This window comes from Eurypyga helias, unplaced genomic scaffold, assembly GCF_000690775.1.
Source record: "Eurypyga helias isolate BGI_N326 unplaced genomic scaffold, ASM69077v1 scaffold41407, whole genome shotgun sequence".
Taxonomy (NCBI): Eukaryota; Metazoa; Chordata; class Aves; order Eurypygiformes; family Eurypygidae; genus Eurypyga; species Eurypyga helias.
Window position 1 is genome coordinate 1 of NW_010260546.1, and position 21,167 is coordinate 21,167.

General features: G+C 49.2%; 1 protein-coding gene across 1 annotated transcript; it reads right to left on the bottom strand.

The window, feature by feature from the left end:
• Positions 1-4,026: 4,026 nt before the first annotated feature.
• TSPAN2 (tetraspanin 2) lies at positions 4,027-20,811 on the bottom strand (the record flags this gene model as incomplete). Its single annotated transcript, XM_010155067.1, has 7 exons — positions 4,027-4,412; positions 6,246-6,329; positions 7,032-7,106; positions 8,263-8,364; positions 8,829-8,903; positions 9,350-9,447; positions 20,683-20,811. Coding segments are annotated over 7 exons (629 nt in total), but the record flags the coding sequence as incomplete, so codon positions are not given.
• Between the last annotated feature and the right edge of the window lie 356 nt (positions 20,812-21,167).

The window sequence follows — 21,167 nt, forward strand, 5'->3', positions numbered from 1 at the left end:
GCTGGCAGCGCGCGGGAGGGCACGCGGACAAGTGCTCTCTGGTGGAAGCATGTTTCAGGTTACTTTTATTAGAAAGTTGCGTCAACGTCAAGACAGAAAAGCTGACAAAACGCCGCTTCAGAACACGTTAGGCTACCGGGTGAGAAAGGGCATTTCAGCACCAGCAAGCTTTTTTTACCACAGAGGTAACTGTACAGACTTTGCAGCATAAACCGATACGCCAGTTCCGTCCAAAATCGGCACTGGTGCTAGAGAAACAAGGACGTTGTATTGAAGTGGTTTGTGTTTTGGAGAACCTAAAGGCTGGAGCACCGGTAGGAAGGAATAAGATTGAGCAGCTTTATTTGTGTACATTTTCTGTGAACAGCATCTGCTGCTGTTAACCCGCAGCCTCCAAAGGCTGCAACATACAGCACTGCAAGGCTTAAGAGAACCCAATTTCTCTTCCAATCCATATGAAATACCTTTTGCTATAAAAGTATCACTTTCAGTAATGAGAAATGTGAAATATGAATCGTCACTGTCAGGATATTACAGGGCTGTGCTTTACCCACTCCTGTGCAGTCTCTGCAGGGTGTCAGAAGTGGCTGAGGTTTTCCTGTAACAAACGAAGCTCCCGCTGAAGTCAGTTACTTAGAAAAATTAGACAAGGGGAATGTGAATAATGACGTTTAGAGCTAGAATAAGGGCATCAGCAATTTACATCTTTATGCTTTGGAACAGACTGTTTGACAGGAGGAGAAGAAACGTGTGATATGTGCTCAGAATTGGCACCTGCAAGGTTTGAGCTGTCGCTTTTCTCAGGATCAGGTACAAGGGACAGGACTAAGTGGGTCCTGGTGCTGACGTACACGGCAGTTAACGTGTAGCTGGTGCAAACAAGCAGTGGGGTTTGTTCGATACTGGCATGCAACTCTGGATTTGAGGAAGTTTAGATAGTGGTTTGGCTTTAGTTACCTTTTAAAAGCTTCCTTATGGAAGACACATGGTGTGGTTGCTTGGAAATGGTTTTGTAGTGCTGACAAATATCAGAGATTTTGAACTTTGAAGAGCTGAAAGAGCAGCAGCACAATAAACTGTGGGCACTATACATCCAGTTTTGGTAGCCATAACCCCACCTCTGACATCTGAGCATTTAAAACAGGCCAGTCAGGGGAAATTGGAGTTGTTAACTAGTGTGATCTGAAAGCAACAGGAAAGAATTCTTACAGCTTTGACAGGGAAAGAACAGCTGTATTTTCTGTCCCTTCATGAGTTAAAAAACCCCGACTTTCAGTTACTAAGATGCGGAGAAAACTGCAAATGTATTATCACAACAGCAGTAGACAACAGAAGAGGCTGTGTCTCTGGATTCTGTCACAGGCACTAGCAGATGCAGAACATGTTGGTTTCCAGCTTAAATTATAGCAATGACTTTGAGAACGGAACCGGTACCTGGTGTTATTCCTGCTACGCAGTGCAGCGTCCCGCACACCTAGACAGCAGTGACCCCACAGGCGGTAGTGATGCTCGGGAAAACAAATGCACTGTTCAGAGGCAAAAAGGAAGTAGCACAAACCCAAAACACTTCAGCAGAAAGTTAGGTTGGTTGAGTCTGAGTTTGGAGAGGGTTTATCTGTACCACTTCTCCCTGTTTTCATAAGGCACTTAGATGTTTCTGTACTTCTGGAAGAGTGAGGGTTTGGGGAAGCAACGGGAGTTTCTGCAAGCTGCCTTTTTATTCTGTGCATCTCCAGAGCAGGAGTGGGCACCTTCCAGCTTGCTCAGACGGTACACAAATAAAGAAGGAAACTCTGGCCCTACCATTACACTTTGCTATTACACCTTGGAGGAATTAAAACCCATGAGGTGTGTGTAAAATCAATAAAATACTGTCCTTATGAGAGGAAGTGTAACAGAAGGAAGCAGCTTTATTTGCAAGGCACTTCCATCCCTGTAGGGTGATGATCTTGGAACCTGAACCACTGGCTTCCCTACTGTGCTATTTTTGCTGGCTTTCCTGGAAAGCTGTCATGCTCTGAATGGCAAGAATGTCCCCACACACAGGTTTCTCCTTTCTGGCAGTATCACCTTGGGAGAAAACACCCCAGTTGTCTACTGTGCCGTTATCTATTTAGAGCAGAACCAGTTGTAGGGACAGTCTCAAGTGTACCTGGGATCCAGGAAACTCCTTTGGCAATGTCGGTTGTCTGCTGTGAGAAACTTCCTTTCCTCGCTCCAGCGTGAGACCCTCGTGGATTTGCTGCCAGTGTCATTCTCCCAGCGGAGCTGTTCTTAGGAGCAGGCAGCAGATCCCTGTTTCCTGGCCTGGTGCTTGCAGAATAAGGTCCCAGGCACTACTTACACAGGGCATCCGTAGCTAATCAGCTGTGAACAGTGTGATGGTACTGGCCTAACTCGGGTACGATGTGTGTCTCCTGCCAGAGGGTACCTGGACAGGCCCAGAAACAGCTCAGTGGGCAGTGCCGGCCGCATGCCCAGCGTGTAGTGCCCAGCTGCCGCGGTGTCACAGTTTGTGGTGGAACAATTTGGAGAGAGATCTATGTAAAAGAGCGCAAGGTGTGTCAGTTAAACGGAACAGCAACACCATTTCCAGCCCTGAAGTAACAGAATAGTGGTGGGAGTCTGAGTTTCTTTGGGACATCAGGAATGTATATTCCACACAAACAGGCGCATTAGAATGCACACGTTCTCTGAGATCCCATTTCTTTCCATTGTGTTTTAGTGGAGTAAAGGCCCCATGCCAAGTCCGGTTAGACGTCGGGGAACGCTTCCATGAGATACATAGTTCAGCTGAACTTTTGCCCATTCCGTATGGAAGAGCTGCATCAGAAACCTGAACTAGTGATCATCAGACAGACAGAGCTGCTGCATGCATGTTGTTAGCAAAAAGCTGTTCTCAGAAATGGTGAATTATCTCGAGTAAGCCAAAAATTAAGAGATTCTGCGCCTGCGATGTAATTTATTTTCCCCTTCTGGGGACAACCTTTCTCCTGCCTAGGCTGTTTTGGAAAGAACATTCTCTTATGAATAAATACAACAAATAGAAAAGTAAAAAAATACAGAAATGGGCTATGTAAACGCAAGCCCTGAGGTATTTCAAGCACACAGTGTGGTTTTTATACTGACGTGCCATCTGACGGTGCCAGTAAGGAGATGGGATTTGTGGCTCTGTAAAAATGTCCCCTTGTTCTTTCCCACCCGACACCTGCAGGGAAGGGTGAGAGGTTGAGGTAGGAGCCCTGTGGAAGTGTGATCGTCACAGAAGCAGAAATGTAGGATATTAAAGTGCTGTGTGTCTTTCCCTGACCGTTTTCACGTCAGCTGGCTTGCATGGGCCAGTTGGGTCCCACAGGCTACCTAACAAAGCTGCTGTGTTGCCGGCTGGAGGCTCCACTCCTGCAGCAGCATATGCACCATGTGGAGTCCTGCAGGGCAAAGGGACTTCCAGATAAAGGTTTTAGTGGCCTCTTTAACTTGTGGGTTTATCTTTTTGCGTGTGTCTCGGGCTAGCTTGGGAAGCTTAAGCACACTTCGCACTGCAATTGCTCCCGAATGACTGAAATCAGCAAGGTTATCTTGCCAGCTTCCCACCATTTCCTTGGGCACGTTTCCTTCCCCAGAGCTTTCTGCCATCTGCGTAAAGGGTCCAGTCCTAAAGTACTGATCCAGTCTCTGCATGACAGTGAAGTCAGCGGGTCTACTCACGGGAATTAAAGCTTGCTGGAGCGGGCCCTTAGGCCTTACTTTTTTTAAAATAAAGTCCAATTTTATTAATTCTACTCTCTTTGGGCTTTGGAAAGAACAGGTACAGAATGGATCACAGGTCTTTTTAAAATGGCATTTGTTCCTCTGCTGGTTCTCGGCAAACGGGCCCAGCGCACGGAGTATCTGTGGGGCTGTGTTCGCTCTCGCGCCGCGCGCTGGGGCGCAGCCTGCAGACACGCACACCACAGGCGCCGTCTGCACATACTTACCTGAACAAGGTACTGCGCATACCGGTACCTGCTCACCTGCCTGTGTCTTTGTAAGGAGAGAGATGCACGTGTTTATGCCGTGTCTAGAGATGTGTAAACTCTTAATTGCACATATACAGACATTAACAATCAAATTAGTCTTAGATGCACCTTTGCTTTTTTCATTAAAAAGGACATTTTAAACCCCTTTTTTGTTCACTTTGGTGTTACTGTAACTAATACAATTCACCTGCTCACCTAGTGGGATGCTTTCCTCTCAGTATGTTAAAACACTAATTAAAATGCATTACAATTATTAAATCGGGTAGAAGAGCACTTCTTGTAAAGCTTAGTCTGGAACTCCTGGGACACAGTTGTGCAGTGAAAGTTTTAGATCATGTCTCTTGTGTTACGGATCACACAGCACAGAACCATGCTGAAGATCATGCCAAAGATCTAGAAGAGAAGGGATGCAGTTTAGGGATCCACTTACACACCAGTTACGAAACAGTCTGCCTGTCGGAGCAATCTGACGGCTCTCCCGGCAGAGTGCAGCGCCCGCTTCCACGCACAACCCCAGGGTGTCAGGCAGGTAACCTCACGGAGGTTTCGCTGACGCGCAGAGCCCAGGTTTTATTTGCCGACGCCAGTTTCGCTGTTCTTTGCTCTGAACGTTAAGGCCGGCATAACGTCCCCAGACACTGATATTATTAGCAGAAATCTCACGGAGGTCGTAACGCCGACTACTGAGACTATGCCTGGTATTGCACCCGAGGGTCCTGAGTTTCAGGGCGCTCCTGTGTGGAATGGTGTGTGCGCATTTGCCTAGGAGCAGGGAATGGTTCCAGGGGCAGCAGGTCCCTGGAACTGGTGCTGAGCATTGTGGTTTTACAGGGAAAACTAAGCCCTTGCCAGTTCCTGTGCAAGACCAAGGCTTGCCGTGTTAGGGAACTAGCTGGCCGGGGAATGCTCGAATAAGAGGACGGCCGGTGGGGTCACAGTCTCCGGGGGTTTTTGGTTTTGGCCGCAGTTCGGTTCCAAGCAGCCAGGAGCCACCTCCTGCTGCCTCATTGCTAGCGATGGGCGGTGAGGGTACTGTCGGGCAGCTAACGCCCTGTGTTCAGATCCCCTCCCCACGCGCTTCCCTAGGGAAGGAGACCGCTGGCCAGGAATACCCCAGGAAAGAGGCTGTCATTTCGGCTGTCTCCGAGGAGGGAAGCCATAGAAGAGATGTTCGTGTTTCTAGGGTGTCCTTGCTGAGCAGTGAGGCTGTTGGAGCTCTCTCCCAGCACAGTGCTGTGCCGTGCTTTTGAGTACACCTGCACGTTTTACACGGGGTTTCATCCCCTTTACCCAGCCACAGCTCCTATTCCATACAGGAACCCTTCCTCTGCTTTTATGTGTCCACGTGCATCCACGCCCCTCCTGCTCGTCCGAGCAGCTAACGGTGGATTTCCTTAGCAACGTGCTGGGTGGGGGTGTCCCAGTCTGCGGGGGATGGCACAGGCGTGCGGGGAGGCGCTGCCCCTTAGCGCCGGCGGGGCAGAGCCCCCTCGGCCGCCGCCTGGCAGCAGGGAGACATCTGCCGGTCACTCGGGGGGAAGGAGCAGGCCTTGGGAATACAGTACGGCTTGTGGGAGAAGGGGGGCTGGAAGGAAAGTTAGGGATGTGCTGATGGCACAGCTGGATGAAAGAGCTCCCTGTACCAGGGTGCTCCACGTTTAGGAGAGAAACGCTGTTCTGAGAACTGCGCAGTTGAAATCCTGTTCCTTTAACAAAATACCCATCGCAGCATCTGTGACCTGGCAAATCTGTTTCTAAACTGGCCTTCACACTGAACCTGTGCTACAGCCAGCATTTCCCTGGAATGTCCTTCCTGTACAAAGGAAAGGTACTCTCTATTCCTTACAAAATCTAAGGAATGGATCCTCTAAGGGCCTAAAGCATTAGTCTGCAGTTGGTTTGGAACAGATGCAATGGTGCTATAGCCTTTGACTTTTCACTTTGGTTCATGTGCACTCTGCTTTCCCACTACTACAACAAAGTAAGATTACCCTTAGATACTTTGGACCCTGCCTAAGGACGTAAACTGGCAAAACGAAGTCACGCCAGTCTGCTTGCGCTGCGTGGGCAGCGCCTGGGGAGGGGACACGCTGAAGGTGATCACAATAGCTCCACCTTAGAGGAATCCCACCAGTTGCTGCAAAACGCCTTCCACAGAGCTCTGAGTAAGGGACAGGTTACTGGATTCAAATGTGGGTTTGAGAGTGAGAACATGGATTTACTTACTGTGGTGCCAGCAATTGCAATTCCAACAATGCCAACTAAATGCAGGTGAGCATCAATCACATTGTGGATTTCAACCAGGCAGTTCTGTTAAGAACAAAATTGAGAGATGTTTACTCCAGCAAACTCTGTCAGCTGTTCTCACTAAACAAAGGACAAGCATGAAAAATACTACTGCAGTCACTGTCCTGATTCTGCCTTCCGTGCCTCGGGTTTGGCTGGACAACTTTCACAGCACATTCCCTTTCCTAGGGAGACACCCGCACCTCCTGCCTGCACAGGCTGGCACATACAAGTCATCTTAACATCAGTTTTCCCTAAATTAAATCCCCTTTATATGCTAGCCCATGCTAAGTCAGGAAGCTTGGCCCTTCAGACTGGCATTGTACTCGCAAGCAATTCCACAACAGGCAGAAATAACAGAATCCTCCTCAACAAGGTTCTAGTCAGGAATCTCCGTGCGTGATTAAGGCAGGCACTGCCAAAATTCAGCCTTCCACGGGGCTTTTCATGTAGGACTCCTGTTACATCCTTCCCACTTCTCTTTTCAGATGGTGTAATATTGTCTGGGCTACCATGGGATGCTGCAAGGGGTGAGAAGCGAGGGCTGGGCATGTTCGGTATGACCTCCAACTTCTGCCTCCACTCTGCTCCATCTCGCATGGAAATTCACGCTGGAATTCGCAAGGTAAAAAGTTCTTCCTTTCTTTTACTTAGGGAATGTTTCCAATTTTATTAAACAATTGGTAGGAAAAAGTAATCAGAACCACCACAACAGAGGGCACTTGCCTTTGGCATCTGGATATTCTCTGGACAGGGTAATCCCATTTGTTGTTCCATACTACCTTTACCACAGCATTGGAGCTAAATAAGAGAGATGGAGAGTCAAGGAAGGGAAACCACAGACCTGTTTCACATACTGAAAGTGAGACAGTAAATAACTAAAAAAAAAAGAAACAATATAGATGAAGTCATACATTTATTCCCTATATTAACTGCTGCCTCCGGGCGAGTTCCAGCTGCAGGGGCCAATGTTCTCAAAAATAGGTTTCAGTTGTCTGAAGCCAGAGCAAACAGACAAATTTATGTTAACAGAAACTTCCAGAAGGGATTTTTATCACAGTATCTCATAACAAAGCAAAAAAGTGGATTTCAGAAGAGCAGAACCCTAGATGACAGGGAAACAGGAGCTGTTAGCGGGAGGAAGCAGAAAGTTCAAAGGGCGCTTGCAGAATTATGGGCAACACACAAAAGCTACAACAGAGAATGCCAGAATCTTTAGTTCTGCCAAAACAGTGCTGGGCTGGAGACAGTAATAAATCAGTGTGTTTCAGAGGATTTGTTTTTCCTGTTTGCCTGTCTCCCACCAAATGCTTGGAATTCCTCTTTGGGTCAGAAGTAACAGTTATGGGAGAAGGACAAAAGGGTCCGAGGTTGTGAATTGCTTGTTCTGAGGAACGTGGGAATGTTGTAAGGAGCAATGGAGCTTAGGCTTGATCTCTGTGGGAGGCAGTGCAGATACAGGACGGACACAAATAGGATTCGGGAAGTCACAGGTTTCAATTCTTGTTCAGACACTAACTTTTTGGGTGGTCTGAACTGAGTCACACTTACTCTTTCGGTCACTGACAGGAGCTGCCACACTGTAGGTCCTGGGACACGGTCAGTTTTTGCTCTGCCACATGCAGAGAGCTTCAGACTTTTCTACCTCTCTCTGCATTTGTATTTATTCTTGGATTTGCATATCCAAAAGGGCCGTAATAGTCATATCTTCTGCACAACAAAGACCAGAAGCATCAGCTGAAATTTAAAAGCCTGGCCTACTATCAAAAGTAGGGATCACTTGGGATTGGACAACCAGAATTCTGACAGAGCCAGCAGGAAAACAGGTCTGGCTCCGTTTTAAGCAACACTCAGTTCTATTCTTTCATACCTCAGGGGGAGGCATTCTGAATTTGAAAGGGTGGTGTGTCAGTAGAGCAGTAGTGCAAGGTATTAAAGCTCAGGAGGACCTACTTACAGCCATGTGGTACTGATAGATAGTCCTGTTGACCTTCCCCCCTGGGTTTTTCATATAGTCATCGTAAACGTCTTCGTAGATTTTCTGGACTTCCTGTATTGCCTGCAGAAATCAGACTTTCCAAGTGAGTGGCAGATAGGTCTTACCCCCAGACCAGTGCAGACTGGATTAGTGGAAAGATAAGAGGTTTTGTGGCCTGAGGGCATTCCGAGGGATGCTGCGTGGGCCAGATGTACATATGCTGCATTCTGCGTGTTGGCTAAGCACTGTCAATCGGAGAAGTTCAGTGCTGGAACGTGTTTGCCCTTTTCCCAAGCAATACCCACTTATATAATTCTACTTGATATTCCCCACGGATGTCAGGTCGAACCACACCTGCACAAACTGCATCCCCTTCTGGACTTGTGATAGCACAGGTCATCACTGACTCCAAACAGGAATGTCAGAGAATCTTCCTGGGAAAAGTCTCCTGGGGAGTTTCCCCGTGCAAGAGCCAGACTGTAGGCCCGTCGGCACTGCAGTCCGTAACTGCCCCATGGTTACGTGAGAAGTTGCTGGCTACTTACCGCTTTCTTGCCTATAAAGGCAAATACTCCAGCTGTGACCTCCGCTGCAAATATCACCACCAAGCAAGCGAAGAACTGCAGGGGAAGAAGAGAATCTTATCTTACTATACCTTGCACAATTCTGCCTTACATGGATCTGCCACTGAGTCCCTCATCCTGGCTCAGGCCTCAACAGCCCACACAGTGACTGAAAGAAAGCAGCTAGCCAGGGTCTGAAACAAGGGGTTCAAGTCAGAGTTCTTGTAATATGGAAGCAAAGGTGGGAATGGCAAAGGTGAGGCTCAGGTGGTAGCTTCAGGAAAGACAGAAGGTAATTCCAGGACACGTGTCACCTGAGACAAGCAATGGCACAACTTTGTGTATGGGAGCGCTGCAATAGCACAGGGGCTGGGGGTGCCAGATTAGCCACTAAAGGGGCAAGACACTGCAGGTCGTGGACAGCAAAGGTCTTTAATGACACAAAGCATATGCTTTTGAATGACTTTCCTGCACAGCCCAGGCCCTTGAAACCTTTTACTTACTGCTCCAAGTAAGCACTGAGATTCCCGCGCTGCTCCACAGCACCCAAAAAATCCAACTGTGGTCATGAGAGCCCCTGCTCCCACCAACACATAGAGTCCTATGAAAAATCAGAATCAGACAAGAATTTAAGAAGGTTTCTCTTCCCAACGTCTGGTACCTGTTTTGTCAAACCCACACATCTGTAAGTAACAAGGGTCGCTGGCTCTCACGAAGATCACCGGTTACACAGAAAAGTTGCTCTCGCCACAAAAGGAGACCAATGATTTCTTCAGAACTCTTAGGGAATCTCACAAAGACAGATGAGAAGACATCCACCTCCCAAGTTTCCTGTCCCACGGGCGGCTCACTCAGTCCAGGAAGAACACACACCATCCCATCCAGAACCACCTTACAACTCCTCAGTGAGGAACCTAAGGCAAAACAACCTCCAACACTGCTAGAGGGCTTATTTCTGTGAAACCTAGGGTACTGCCGTGTAAGGGTGGAACTTAAAAACTGCTCTGCCAGGGAACTGTGCTCCCTGGGAACTGTGCTCTGCCAGGCAGTACATAACAAAGGACGTGTGAAGATCTTGAGGAAAGGTACAGGCACTACAGTGTGATGTTCCTCTGAAATCAGTGCTTTGGCTGGGGAAAAAGCCGACTGCTGTTGGAAAGAGGAGGATACTTGGGGAACCCCTTCAAAGGATCACTGGGGAACCCCTTCAGAGCTGTCAGAGGTTGTGAATGAAACGACGAGTTTGCACCCTCTGGCAACGCGTGGGAAGAAGAGCGCCGGGGGGTCACAAGCTCAGCGACAGCCCTGAGCTTGGTCGCTGCGGAGGATGGAAGCTTGTCTGCAGCCCGGCCATTTGCAGCGGGGCATCTTGTACAACGAGCAGCTCTTGCACTGTCTGCTGGGCAGGCGTAGCCCGGCGGCATCCCATTCGTTTTCCTCCAACAGAAGGATGCAAGTGTCGGAATAGGAGATCTCAGCAGCTTTTAAAGGCTGATGTTATCGGAGCATTGTGATCAGACTTGGGGAAGAGTTGCTGGGAAATGGACAGAATCACAGCACCAGACAAATCACGTGGAGCATTTTAAAAAGGTGATCTTCCATGAAGGCACTAGAGTGCCTGCGACTTGCAGGCCAAGCACCTGGCACGCGTGGCCTACAGACAGATCTCGTGGTGCACGCTGCCCTCGGCTGGACGGCAGGACCCCCTCCCACCACCTTATCTCGACAGGCAGCGTCAGAGGGGCTCCGCAGCAGCCAGCGGCAGCACCGCAGCGACCGAATCATTTAGGGGCTGCTCAGGCAGCCTCTCCCTGGGACCACACTGCTGAATGGGCTTGAGGCTGCTGGCACAAGGCGTTATCTGTGTGTAGACAAATTCAATGACATAAAGAGCAGCAAGGAGTGGAAGAGGATAGTGAAGCATCTGGGATGAGACTGCCAGCAAGGACCAGGCCTGAGACAAGTACAGAACACGGGAGATGTCAGTAGAGCCCCACACACAGTTAAAGACCGAAGTCCCTAGCTATATTCAGAACTTGACAGGACAAAAACTGCAGAGGTAAGGGGAGCAGCATTCCTCTCTTGCCACCTGTAAAACTGCTGGAAATACTCGCATTCGACAGGGGGTTTTGTATGGGATTTATCTAGGACAAAAGGAAACCAGATCACTGAATTTTTCTTTCCCTGCTTGTAAACGTCCATGCTTGAGCTGTGCCTAGGCAACACATCTGCTCATGAGTGGTGTCAGGTCCCACCAGACCACAACCACCGAGGTTTTGCCTTGTCTCTGGGTACCGTCTCGGCCAGAGTACAGAAGGCTCAGTGCATGCCTTGAAATTCTAGTCCCTGTCTTGTGTGGGCAACGTGGAGGACACGCAGAAGTCTGCCACGCCAATCCACTGCTGGCGAAATCGGCTTCCTCTCCCTCACGCTTGAGGGCCCAGTGGAGGTACAGGCGGTGCACAGCAGAGGGCACAGCGAGCCCTGCTCCAGCCCTGCCTACGTAATAGCCATCTAGTCTTCTCAATTACCAACTCACACCTCATTTCACAACCTGACCCAAACCTTCAGGGTGAACGGAGCTGCTGGCATTTCCTGTTAGCAGGCCGTGTGGAACCTAGACTAGAAAGCTCTACAAATGACAGTTTGCAATGACTGCTGGGAAAATGAAACAGTCAATATAGGAGTGCAGAGCATCCAGGCACAGGGCTGAAGCCTGCTTGCAGGAGGCAAACTCCTGCCTGCTGCCCACTCACTGCCGCATCACTGTGTCAGCACACAGTGATGCACAGCACACAGTGACACTGTGTGTCAGCCAGATTTCTATCCCAGCTACTGTGATCCTTCTCCTCCCCTCCATCCTTCCTGCCCCGTTACCTTTCTTGTGCCGAGGACTGCTGCTGAGGAACACGTTCTGCTAAATCGCAGTAAAGCGATTGTAAGTAACACGGCTTTGCCATGTGCGGTGCCAGATACGTGGGATTTGCTGCTGACTGTGCTGGCAGTCCATATTCTGTGCTTTCTAAACTTTTAATATTTAGCGTCCTGTGACTTCCCAGGACTGAGCACGCTTCAGGGCAGTACTCGTACACATATTCACGAGAGTGGCTTTTACTGAGGGAGGGATATACAAAGCTATATATGGCTCAGGAGAGAAAGGTCAGCCCCTTGTGGGAGATGAATTGCAAAAGTCAAAAACTTCTCTCGGGTGCAGAACCTGCTGTTCAAATGCCAAACACCAAACCTGCCATTTTCTGAGATCTCCATGGTAACGAACGGAGTGTAATCACAAAGATGTTTCCTGGACCCTTTTCTGCGTGTCGCTCCCGCAATTATCAGGCAACTTACCAGAGAGACTTTTTGATTCAGACGACTGGGAAGAAGTGTTCCCGTTGCTTTTTGTACCTTCCAGCTAGCAAACACAAAGCTCTCCGAGGCTCAGGGGTGAGACCACTTCCAGGAATTTGGATTGGCTTTTGTCGGAGAAACAGACCCACCATTTCACTCGGATGACTCACAGCCAAACCGCTACCTCAATCAGAACTTCCCTTTTAAGGCGTGTTACAGGAAGGACTCGCACCACTCGCTAAACAAAGCTGAGCTCGCCTCTGCCTGGCCCCACAGTTCAGCCAGCCAAGAGTTTAAAAAGAAACTGAGGAGGCTGAAAAATGAAGTGTCACAGGACTGGGTGTTCTTTGGACACAGCCTATTCTCCTGACCTTTTCTGTGGGGAAATAGTCAGGGTTTGGGGTGGTGGGGTTTTTTGGTTGGTTTGTTTGAGCTCTGCTATCGCAGACTTTTATAAGCTGTGAAGAGAAACTAACACTTGTACTTTTAGCAGTAAGTAAGTGAGAGGACACCTAGTAACAAACGGATGTCCCTTCTGGCTGAAAAATAGAGTGCGAAGGGCAGGGGAAAGCCCATACTTCAGCCTTTGTTGCACTTTGGAAAGCAGTAAAGCAGCAGCTTTTCTATTTACCTACTCCATCCTATTGGGAAAATCATTAATTCCTGAATGGAAAATGTCAAATGGGGGAATTCCCTCTAAAAACTCCAACAGGAGGGATTCCCATTTTCTAGCAGACTCTCTGCTTGGTGACTACAATGGGAATTAAAAGGTTACCTGGCAATCTCAGAGAAACCTATGGCTTCCGACAGTGAAGAGTGGCAAATCCACAACTCAGTGGAGATCTCTGGATTGGCATCTGTCTTCATGGCACAGAGCTCTTCCGTAAGACAGTCTTCTCTGGGAATGAGCACATCCACCCTACTGGGGCTGTGCTCGGAGCCAGCGGATCTGCAAGTGGGAAGAAGCACCTCAGGAGGGATAAAGGGCATCCTGTGTGTCATTTCTGGATGAAAAAACCTTTGTGATTAGCAGTGAGCACAGAATTTCATCATTTTAGACTGGGAAGAGGAGAAGGATGGAATTTTATCGCTGCTGACCTCACTGTGCAGCGAGTGGGGGGGGGGATCAGCCCCATTTTTAGGAAAATGATAAGTGGAATCTGCACGACACCTGTTCTTTGTCTCGTAGAGCAGTTAAAAACCGCGCTCAAGGTACATGCAGATCTGTGTCTAACTCATCTGCGAGGCAGTGTCAGCGGTTCTTTAGGCTGTCATGCGGCGCTGGCACCCCCCCGAGGAGCGCGTACTGCCCATGGCTGATGACAGAAAGGAAACACCACGACCCAGCGCCGGCGTAGGAACCCACCAGTGTGGGCACCAAACCCATTCCTATTTCCGACAACCCAGAACCGTCACCACCGCCAGATGCACGCTGCCCAGGCAGAGATCTGATTACAGGGTCTGGAATAGAACCTGCTCCTGGAGTTGGGTTTTTTGGGAGGGGGGTTTTGTTGGGATGTTTTGTTCCCCCCCCCCAGTCTTACTGACTGCTTTGAGGTATGAATCCGTGTCAGCTGGACAGAGCAGGAGCAGACAAACACACACGCCTCTCTGTCTGGCTTCCTTTCACATGGGTTTCTTGTTTACCCGGCTGCTAGGGGCACTTTCCATTTTAACTAATTCTACGTTTTCTCGTTTGGGCGGAGTAACTGCCACTGAACAAACGGCCAGCTCTGCACTCAGGAAACAAGCAGCCTGTTCTGGGTGTGAGGGACCCAGCAGCAGGGATGACAGGGTCCTCCAACCTAGCGTGACTTGAGGAGGCTCTCCCGAGGCTGGCAGTGCAGTGCAGTGTGGGAGGCAGATGTGCTCCTCCACAGCAGGACTCGGCCTCTCGGGCCCTCAGGACAGCACCAAGGCACCCGTAGTGCAAATGCAGTGTTGAAAGAGATGAGGAACACAGGCAGGAGCTGGAAATAACAGGCCAGAGAAGGACGCTGGTGTCTGTTGCACAGGGTAGCAGTCTCGGTTTCTGAAACAGGCGTGTTCCTAGAGATACCATTTTTGTGTGAACAGCTTTTTAGTAACTTGGTTGATATATTTACAGAACTGGAGAAGAGAGAGTTCTGTGAAGGAAGATGAATTTCTGGAGAATTGTAACATACCCTTGATGTGAGCAGAACGCACAGACATATCACATGTCCTGTGTGAACTCAAGAGGTATGCTGTGGGTAATCTTCTGGACCCACAGGGGCGTTACAAACTGGCAGGTAGCTGTAGGCTTCTGCTGGTCCAGGGATCTGAATTCCAGTTTCGAAAGCAACCTCACTGTAACGTAACGTCCTGGTCCACTGCCTCCCCTTCCCCACAGAATACCAGCATTTGTTATGTATCCTGCTCACACGCAGCATCTCACAACCCTAAATAATTATGTCCCAAATGCTCCTAAGCCAAGCTGTGCCAGCTGTGACCTTCCTTCTCAGTAGTCTCCAGCGGCTCTGTCAACACGGACTTCTCCTTAGAGCAGGCTCTGCTGAAGCCAGCTGTAGTCAGGCTGTGGATCTGCACTATCACAGCTGAACTTCACAGAATCCTGTGGCAACAGGGTCTACAATTGAAGTGTGAAAGATGTCCTAATATGGAAGCTGTCAGTGTGTATGCTGCTTAGGCTACCTGTCACCACTTGCGCCGCTTTGCTTTACTGGCACTGCCCTTCAGCTGCCTTATTAGCACTCATTTGGTAGTCTGAAATCTTCTCACGGTTCTCTGCGGGCCTCTCTGGATTAGGACACTCAGAATAATCCTGTGGGTATGCATCCGTTTGGGTGCAGAGGTCAGCAGTTACACACTTGTCATGCTCAAACGCTCAGGCTCCCAGACCCGAAAACGGGGTATGGCTGCAGTGCGCACCCCCGCAGCAGCCGAAGGGAGGGCTCTGCAGACACACCTCTGTGCCCACCCCAGTGCACGCTAACTGCTGGAACAGAACAAGCCAAGGCCGTCCAAGCCCTCTCTGCAGATGCTTTGCAGTGACACATCCCAGAAAGAGCTAAGGGCCTTTTGTTTTTTTCCAGCAGACAAAATGCTTTCCTCTCAATGGCTTCATGGTGGGCAGTCCCATTTTACTTCCCGCTCTGCCAGAATGGCACAGGACATTTCCCTGGGGATACCACGGCTTATCCTGGGTTGGTTCTTTTGCCAGAAGCTTCTCCAGAGACTGGCATCTAGAGCAGAGTTAGTCCTTTTACGAGACTGTATGAAGGACAAAGCATGCAACTGAAAAAGCCTGAGCGTTCCTGCAGTTTAGTGTGCTGCTGCCTCGAGAAGAAGCATCTTGATGTCTTCTTCCGTCACACAGGACCAGTGACAGGTTTAGCCCCAGTCACCTTGGTCACTTGCTCCCGGTGGCTGCTGGAAGAGCAGAAGCGCTGAGGCTGTGTGACCAGCACGGAGACAGGGCCTGGTCGCGCCCTGAGGTGGGCTGAGGCAGACACCCCAGCGAGCGGGGCTGCCCCGGAGCAGCGCTGGCAGCCCGCGTGCAGGCGCCCACGGACTTGCAGCTGCCTGCAGGAAGGAGAAGAGGGTGCGTCACAGGAGGAAATGGTGTAACTGTCACTTCAACTGTCGCTGCCGTGTGGAGCTGGCTGGCTTTAGACAGCTACACATGAGGGGAGGGTGGGAGAAGGGCCTACCCAAGAGGGCAGTGTTTACAGGCACAAATCATAAAGTGCCGTATCATGCTGAAGTGGTTAATTAAAAAAAAAGCCTCCTGAATCTGACCACATGGCAAATATAAACAGCCAACCTGAGGTAGATGATTCCATTTGGCTTCATTAGCTTGTTTTGTCAGAATTCTAACTCTGTGGTGGCTTTGCCTTCACTCTGCTGTAAGACACTGCTTAGGAAGGGATTTCTGGGTTTTATGATCCAGCAGAGAGACTGAGAACTTCTGAACAACTTTCATTCGCAGTAAGGGGCTATTTTTTGGGGTGGCAGTGGTGGTGTCACATTTTTTAGAGTGGATTTCCAGTCCAGCAGCTTTTATTTTCCACTCAGGGCCACTACCAGCCTTTTCTAAACCTCACCTGCAGAAGAAGAGACTTGCACACCGGATGACAGCAAGAAAGACAGGTTTGTTGCTTAAGTCCTAAGTACAGACTGAAAGCCTCTCCGACGCACAGGATGGCAGGACCATCTGATGCTCTTGTGGTACTGCATCTCTACGCAGAGGCTACTTTGCTAATAGCCCCATGTTAAAGGCTGACAGAGTTTGAAAGGCTCTGGATTTGGGAGAGAAAATACTGTTGACTAATGGCACAGTGCTTGACTCCAAAATACATGAATAGAACTAAACCAGAATGAGGCACAGGAGCAAAGAATTGCAGTTTACTTGGATTTAACTGCTGGCCAACTTCTGTTTGTATGGGCACCCACTAATACGGAGAAAAACTACTAATATCCTTCAACTCCAGACATGACTTCATATCCTAAGGTATGTGCCATCTAACTGTATCTTTCAAAGCCAGAATGATCATCACAGACCCCAAGAAAAAGCCACAGCCACCCTGAAGTTTCTATCCACAACTGGTTTGGCCCTGATGAATGCCTGGACCACAGACGGGATCATGGAACAGGAGCAAAGAGAAGGTGACAGCAGAAGGTTTGTGAGCTCTGGCTGTGCAGCAGCAGTGCTCCAGCGCTGCCAGTTCTGAGGAAGACTCATCCAGGCTGATTCATGCACATGCATCAGTTTTTGTTACCATTCCTGATGGGGCTTGTTGAGTACATACACTTCATCTTTATGGCTCCTGGCAGTGATGTGGACCCTCTGCACTTCATTTAGCAGGGAGACAGAGAGTTTGGCCTCCATGTTGCCCAAGGAACCAGAACAGACCTTTCTCTTCATCCACCAAAAGCAAAGAGGGGAGAATAGGCGTCTTGAGCTGACCCCTGAAACGTCCCCATCTTGGTTTTTACTTCATAAATGCTCAGCTTGTGCTCAGCGGGCATGCTGTCGTCCCTTCTCTGCCTCAGGTATTTTTAAATTTAGGAGCAGCACTACTACAAAGAATTAACTAAGGACCAATTAAGTGTGAGACATCTTGGGTTCACACAAGCCTCTCTTTTTCCCTTCTGATTTTTGCGGACTTTCCTGCCCAGTAAAAAACTCGCCAGAGTCTTGGTGCAGGAGTCTCAAGAAGGATGAGCACTCCGAGGGAATTCCTTTTATTCTACAGACCTTTTCTCCGTTTAGTCAGTTGTCACAGACAACTCAGATGAAGGAGGCAACTGCCCAGCTATTAATCTTTGCTGAAATTATCTTCCCTCCCCCTTTTTTTTCCTCTCAAGTACAGCTGAGAGAGGAATATGTGTAATATTCTAGAGTTGAACTGCAGTACAACAGGAAAGCTGCAGTTTTGCCTCACCACTTGAAGCACAGGCACAAAAAACTTACTGTGAGATGGAGTAACATAAAAATACTGTCATGCCAGCAGTGGGAACTCCACAAGCTGGGGAGCTGCAGGCCGATGTCCAGTTTTAGGAGGCAGCTCCAGTGTAAGATACATCTGGTAAAGTGGCTAGAGACTGCATGGGTCAAAGAGCTCTAATTCCAACCGTGGTATGTTGTAGGTTGAAAACCTGAAGCTGCAGTGGGGAATATGGATCACAACACAAAACCACAAGCAACAGAAAACTAAGAACACGTATGTGCTTGAGCTCAGCTTTGCGGCCTCTAACTCGTTCTCAGACCAACAAAAACTCTGCAGTGGCTGGAAAAGATGAACAGGCCTGGTTGCCAAGTCCTGGCCTGAACTATTCCAGTGGGCAGGAAAGACAGCTGGACTGCTGGTAAAGAACAAGGCTATTTAAGGAGACTCATTCTGGCCTAATGGAAAATGCAGGGATATAATTATCAATTATTTTAAACTAAACCAGCATTTCAGCTCCAGGAAAAAACCCATCACAGGGAAGCACAAGAGAGAAGCTGGTTAGATTCATCTGGCAGCTCAATCCAGGTACGGAAAGCGCAGAATGTGCTGCTCTCTAGAAGCAAGGAAAGGGATGTTTTCCACAAGATGGTGAGTCGGCACAGTGCTCCAACCTACAAAGCAGGCTCCGAATGCAGCTGCACTGTGTTCCATGCACTGACACAAAGCCGACCTGATCACAGGGGCTCGGCCTATCAAAGGGAGCCACAAAAGCAGTCAGTGGAACAGAGCTACAGAAATTATTTTTACATACATGCCCATAGGTTTGTGTCTCCAAGCCATACTGATGTTCTGCTTTCTCTTTCAGCCCTTGGGGCAGCTGCTCCTGCGCGCTGCACAGTGTTCCATGTTAAGAATTCCTATGCAAAATGCTGGCTGTCACCCAGAACGCATGTTACAGAGCAGACACAAAGCCAAATAAACAACACTCCTAGAGCCTCTGTGAGAAGGGCCTGATACACAGCTATTCAGGGGAACTCAGAGCTGGAAGCTCCAGGAGAGGTAAAGCTCTTGAGCGTGACCATCAAGTGTCACCGTTACCGGATACGCCACTGCCATAGTCGCAGATCGTCAGCAGCCTCAGACTTCTGAATGGCTGCCCCAGCAGATGCTCAGATGTCACAACAGCATTTCACGGGATTTCTAAGGAGGGAAGGCAGCAGAGTTTTACTTTCTTTCTGAAATGCTCCCTTCAGAGCACAACACCTGTTACAAAGAAGGGCCAAAACTTTGCTTTAGAATTCAGTCAAAAGTGCAAGTTTAAGAGAATTCTCAGCATATTTATATCCTGTTCCTCAGCACTTCCTCCGCTAGCAGTTACATGTTACACCATACAGCTCTATAAATACACGTGACAGCCCAATAGTGGAGTGTCACGGTATATGACGGAACTTTTACAAGAATATTCCCCAGGACTGCCCAAAATTAACAACTCCAAACAGCTTCTGTAATTCCTGTTCAGTACCGAAGCAGACAAAATCTCGGAGAGATTTAAATACCCATGCACCGAAGAGCATCTTGTTTCCCCACTATTACAGACTGCACTGCAAAGCTGTGAGATGGCTGCGGTGCTTATTCACATCACAGGATGTGTTCCTTTCTGGCTTCTAACCAGCCAATGGTACTTGATTTTGAAGGCCAGCACATCGTTCTGTCTTGTTGGAGCTCCTGGGTAAAACACAGGATGAGTCAGGGAAGAGTTCCAAGATACAGCATAGGAAATCCAGCAGGTATAAACTGGATCTGGAAATGAAGTTGGTGACCTAATCTGCTGCTGCTATAGCAGCTCAGATGTGAGGAAACAAATAATTGTGTTTCCTGGCTCTCTGTGTCAGTGCAAGTGTGACAGGGTATTTTACAGTAACCCTCAGGTCCCAACCAAATTTTTGTGTGAATGGTTTTATTTCACCCATTCTACCCATCTGTTCCCACAGTACTACGCAGTCTCCTCTGCGCCTCCAGCCGGGGCGCAGACATTAAAGCAGCTCGGGGGCTGTCGCGTGTCAGAGTCAAAATCTCCACTGAGAGCATGGGGGTGTTGGAAGCAGCCGCACAGTGCAGGCAATATTCCTGTGATGGGTGACCGACCGCTACAGGGCATCCTGAGCCACCTCCCATTCCTGGCCACCCTGTCTTGATGGCAAGGCAGGGCTGGGTGCTCACCTACCCCTGGCATCTGTGGATGGCAAAGATGATGGCACCACTGGGATTTTACTGAGTCCATGTCCAGGGGTGATGTATGGAAACAGAAACACATCTGACTCCTGATGTAAAGGCATGTTCAGCAGCCAGTGGATAGAGAAATGCAGTTGCTGGCAGCCACTACCTAAGGATGTCAACAGACACCTAACACAGCTGGCATTTCCAGAAAACCCAACTGGAAATCCTAGGGAGAAAAGCATTTATCTTAAATGCTTAAAATTAGATATAACCAATACCACCTGTTCTGTGGGCTTGGGGAGCTAGTTGTTACCTGCCTAGGTCGGACAAAGAGTTCTTGAGATGACTGGACACTGTAGTTCTACTTTTCAGCTGTGGAAGGACTTGCTCTGTTACCTGAAAGTCACACTGAGGGCCTCAGTGTGCGGACACTGGGAGAACTGGTCAGCAGGAGTTTTGCTGCTGCCTTGCTGTCGGAAACACTCAGAACTGTCGCTGCTCTGATGACAAACAGATGCACAGGAAGCTCTGGAAGGACAAACTGGTGAGCCACGTGTTCCAGGCTTCTCAACCTGTCTCAGCTTCTCTTCCCACAGTATTAGCACAGTTCACGTGGGATACATGAGGATTAGATTGGACCGGAGAGAAGAGTTCAGCGAGGCTGAAGGAAGTTGGTGCCAAGCAGAGACAGGCCAAGAGCCACCATGCACATGACACACAGCACCGCAGTGTCCAGTTCTGTGGAGTTCAGCCCCGGAATTGCTGGCCTCCATGTAATTCAGCGGCCCAGGATGAAACCAAGGCTGAAGACTACCGTCCTCGCAGGCGCTTCAACTTACCCATGAAGAAATACTCTGGAGACTTCTTGTCTGAAGCGAAGTCTGCCATAACCCCACCGAACCGCAGCCAAAGCCCAAAGGCAATGACAGCCAGTCCTGCCAGCTGGAAGAGAAACAGAAGAGTCAGTCCTTCAGGAACAACGGGCTGGAGAGCATCAAAGACGTGTCACGGGCATCTTACGCTTCCTTGAAATCCCACAGCCCAGGACTGCACTGTCAGAAGATTCAGGAAGCACCGGCCAGTGCCCGATAGCAACGCACTGCTGTTACAGTGCGATGTACTTCTGGCTGCCCTTCCATGCAGCGGTGCTTCTGCACTGGCTGGGGACTTGCGAGCCGTGTAAGCTCGTGTAGTCATCAAAACCTGGCCTGAATTGCAGCGGGCAGTAGGGGGGGGCTGAGGGTGTGCGGGGGTGAAAGTGAGCGCCCATGAGAACAGAGATGCAAAAGCAGCGAGGAACATTCTCCTCCTTTCTACCCCTCCG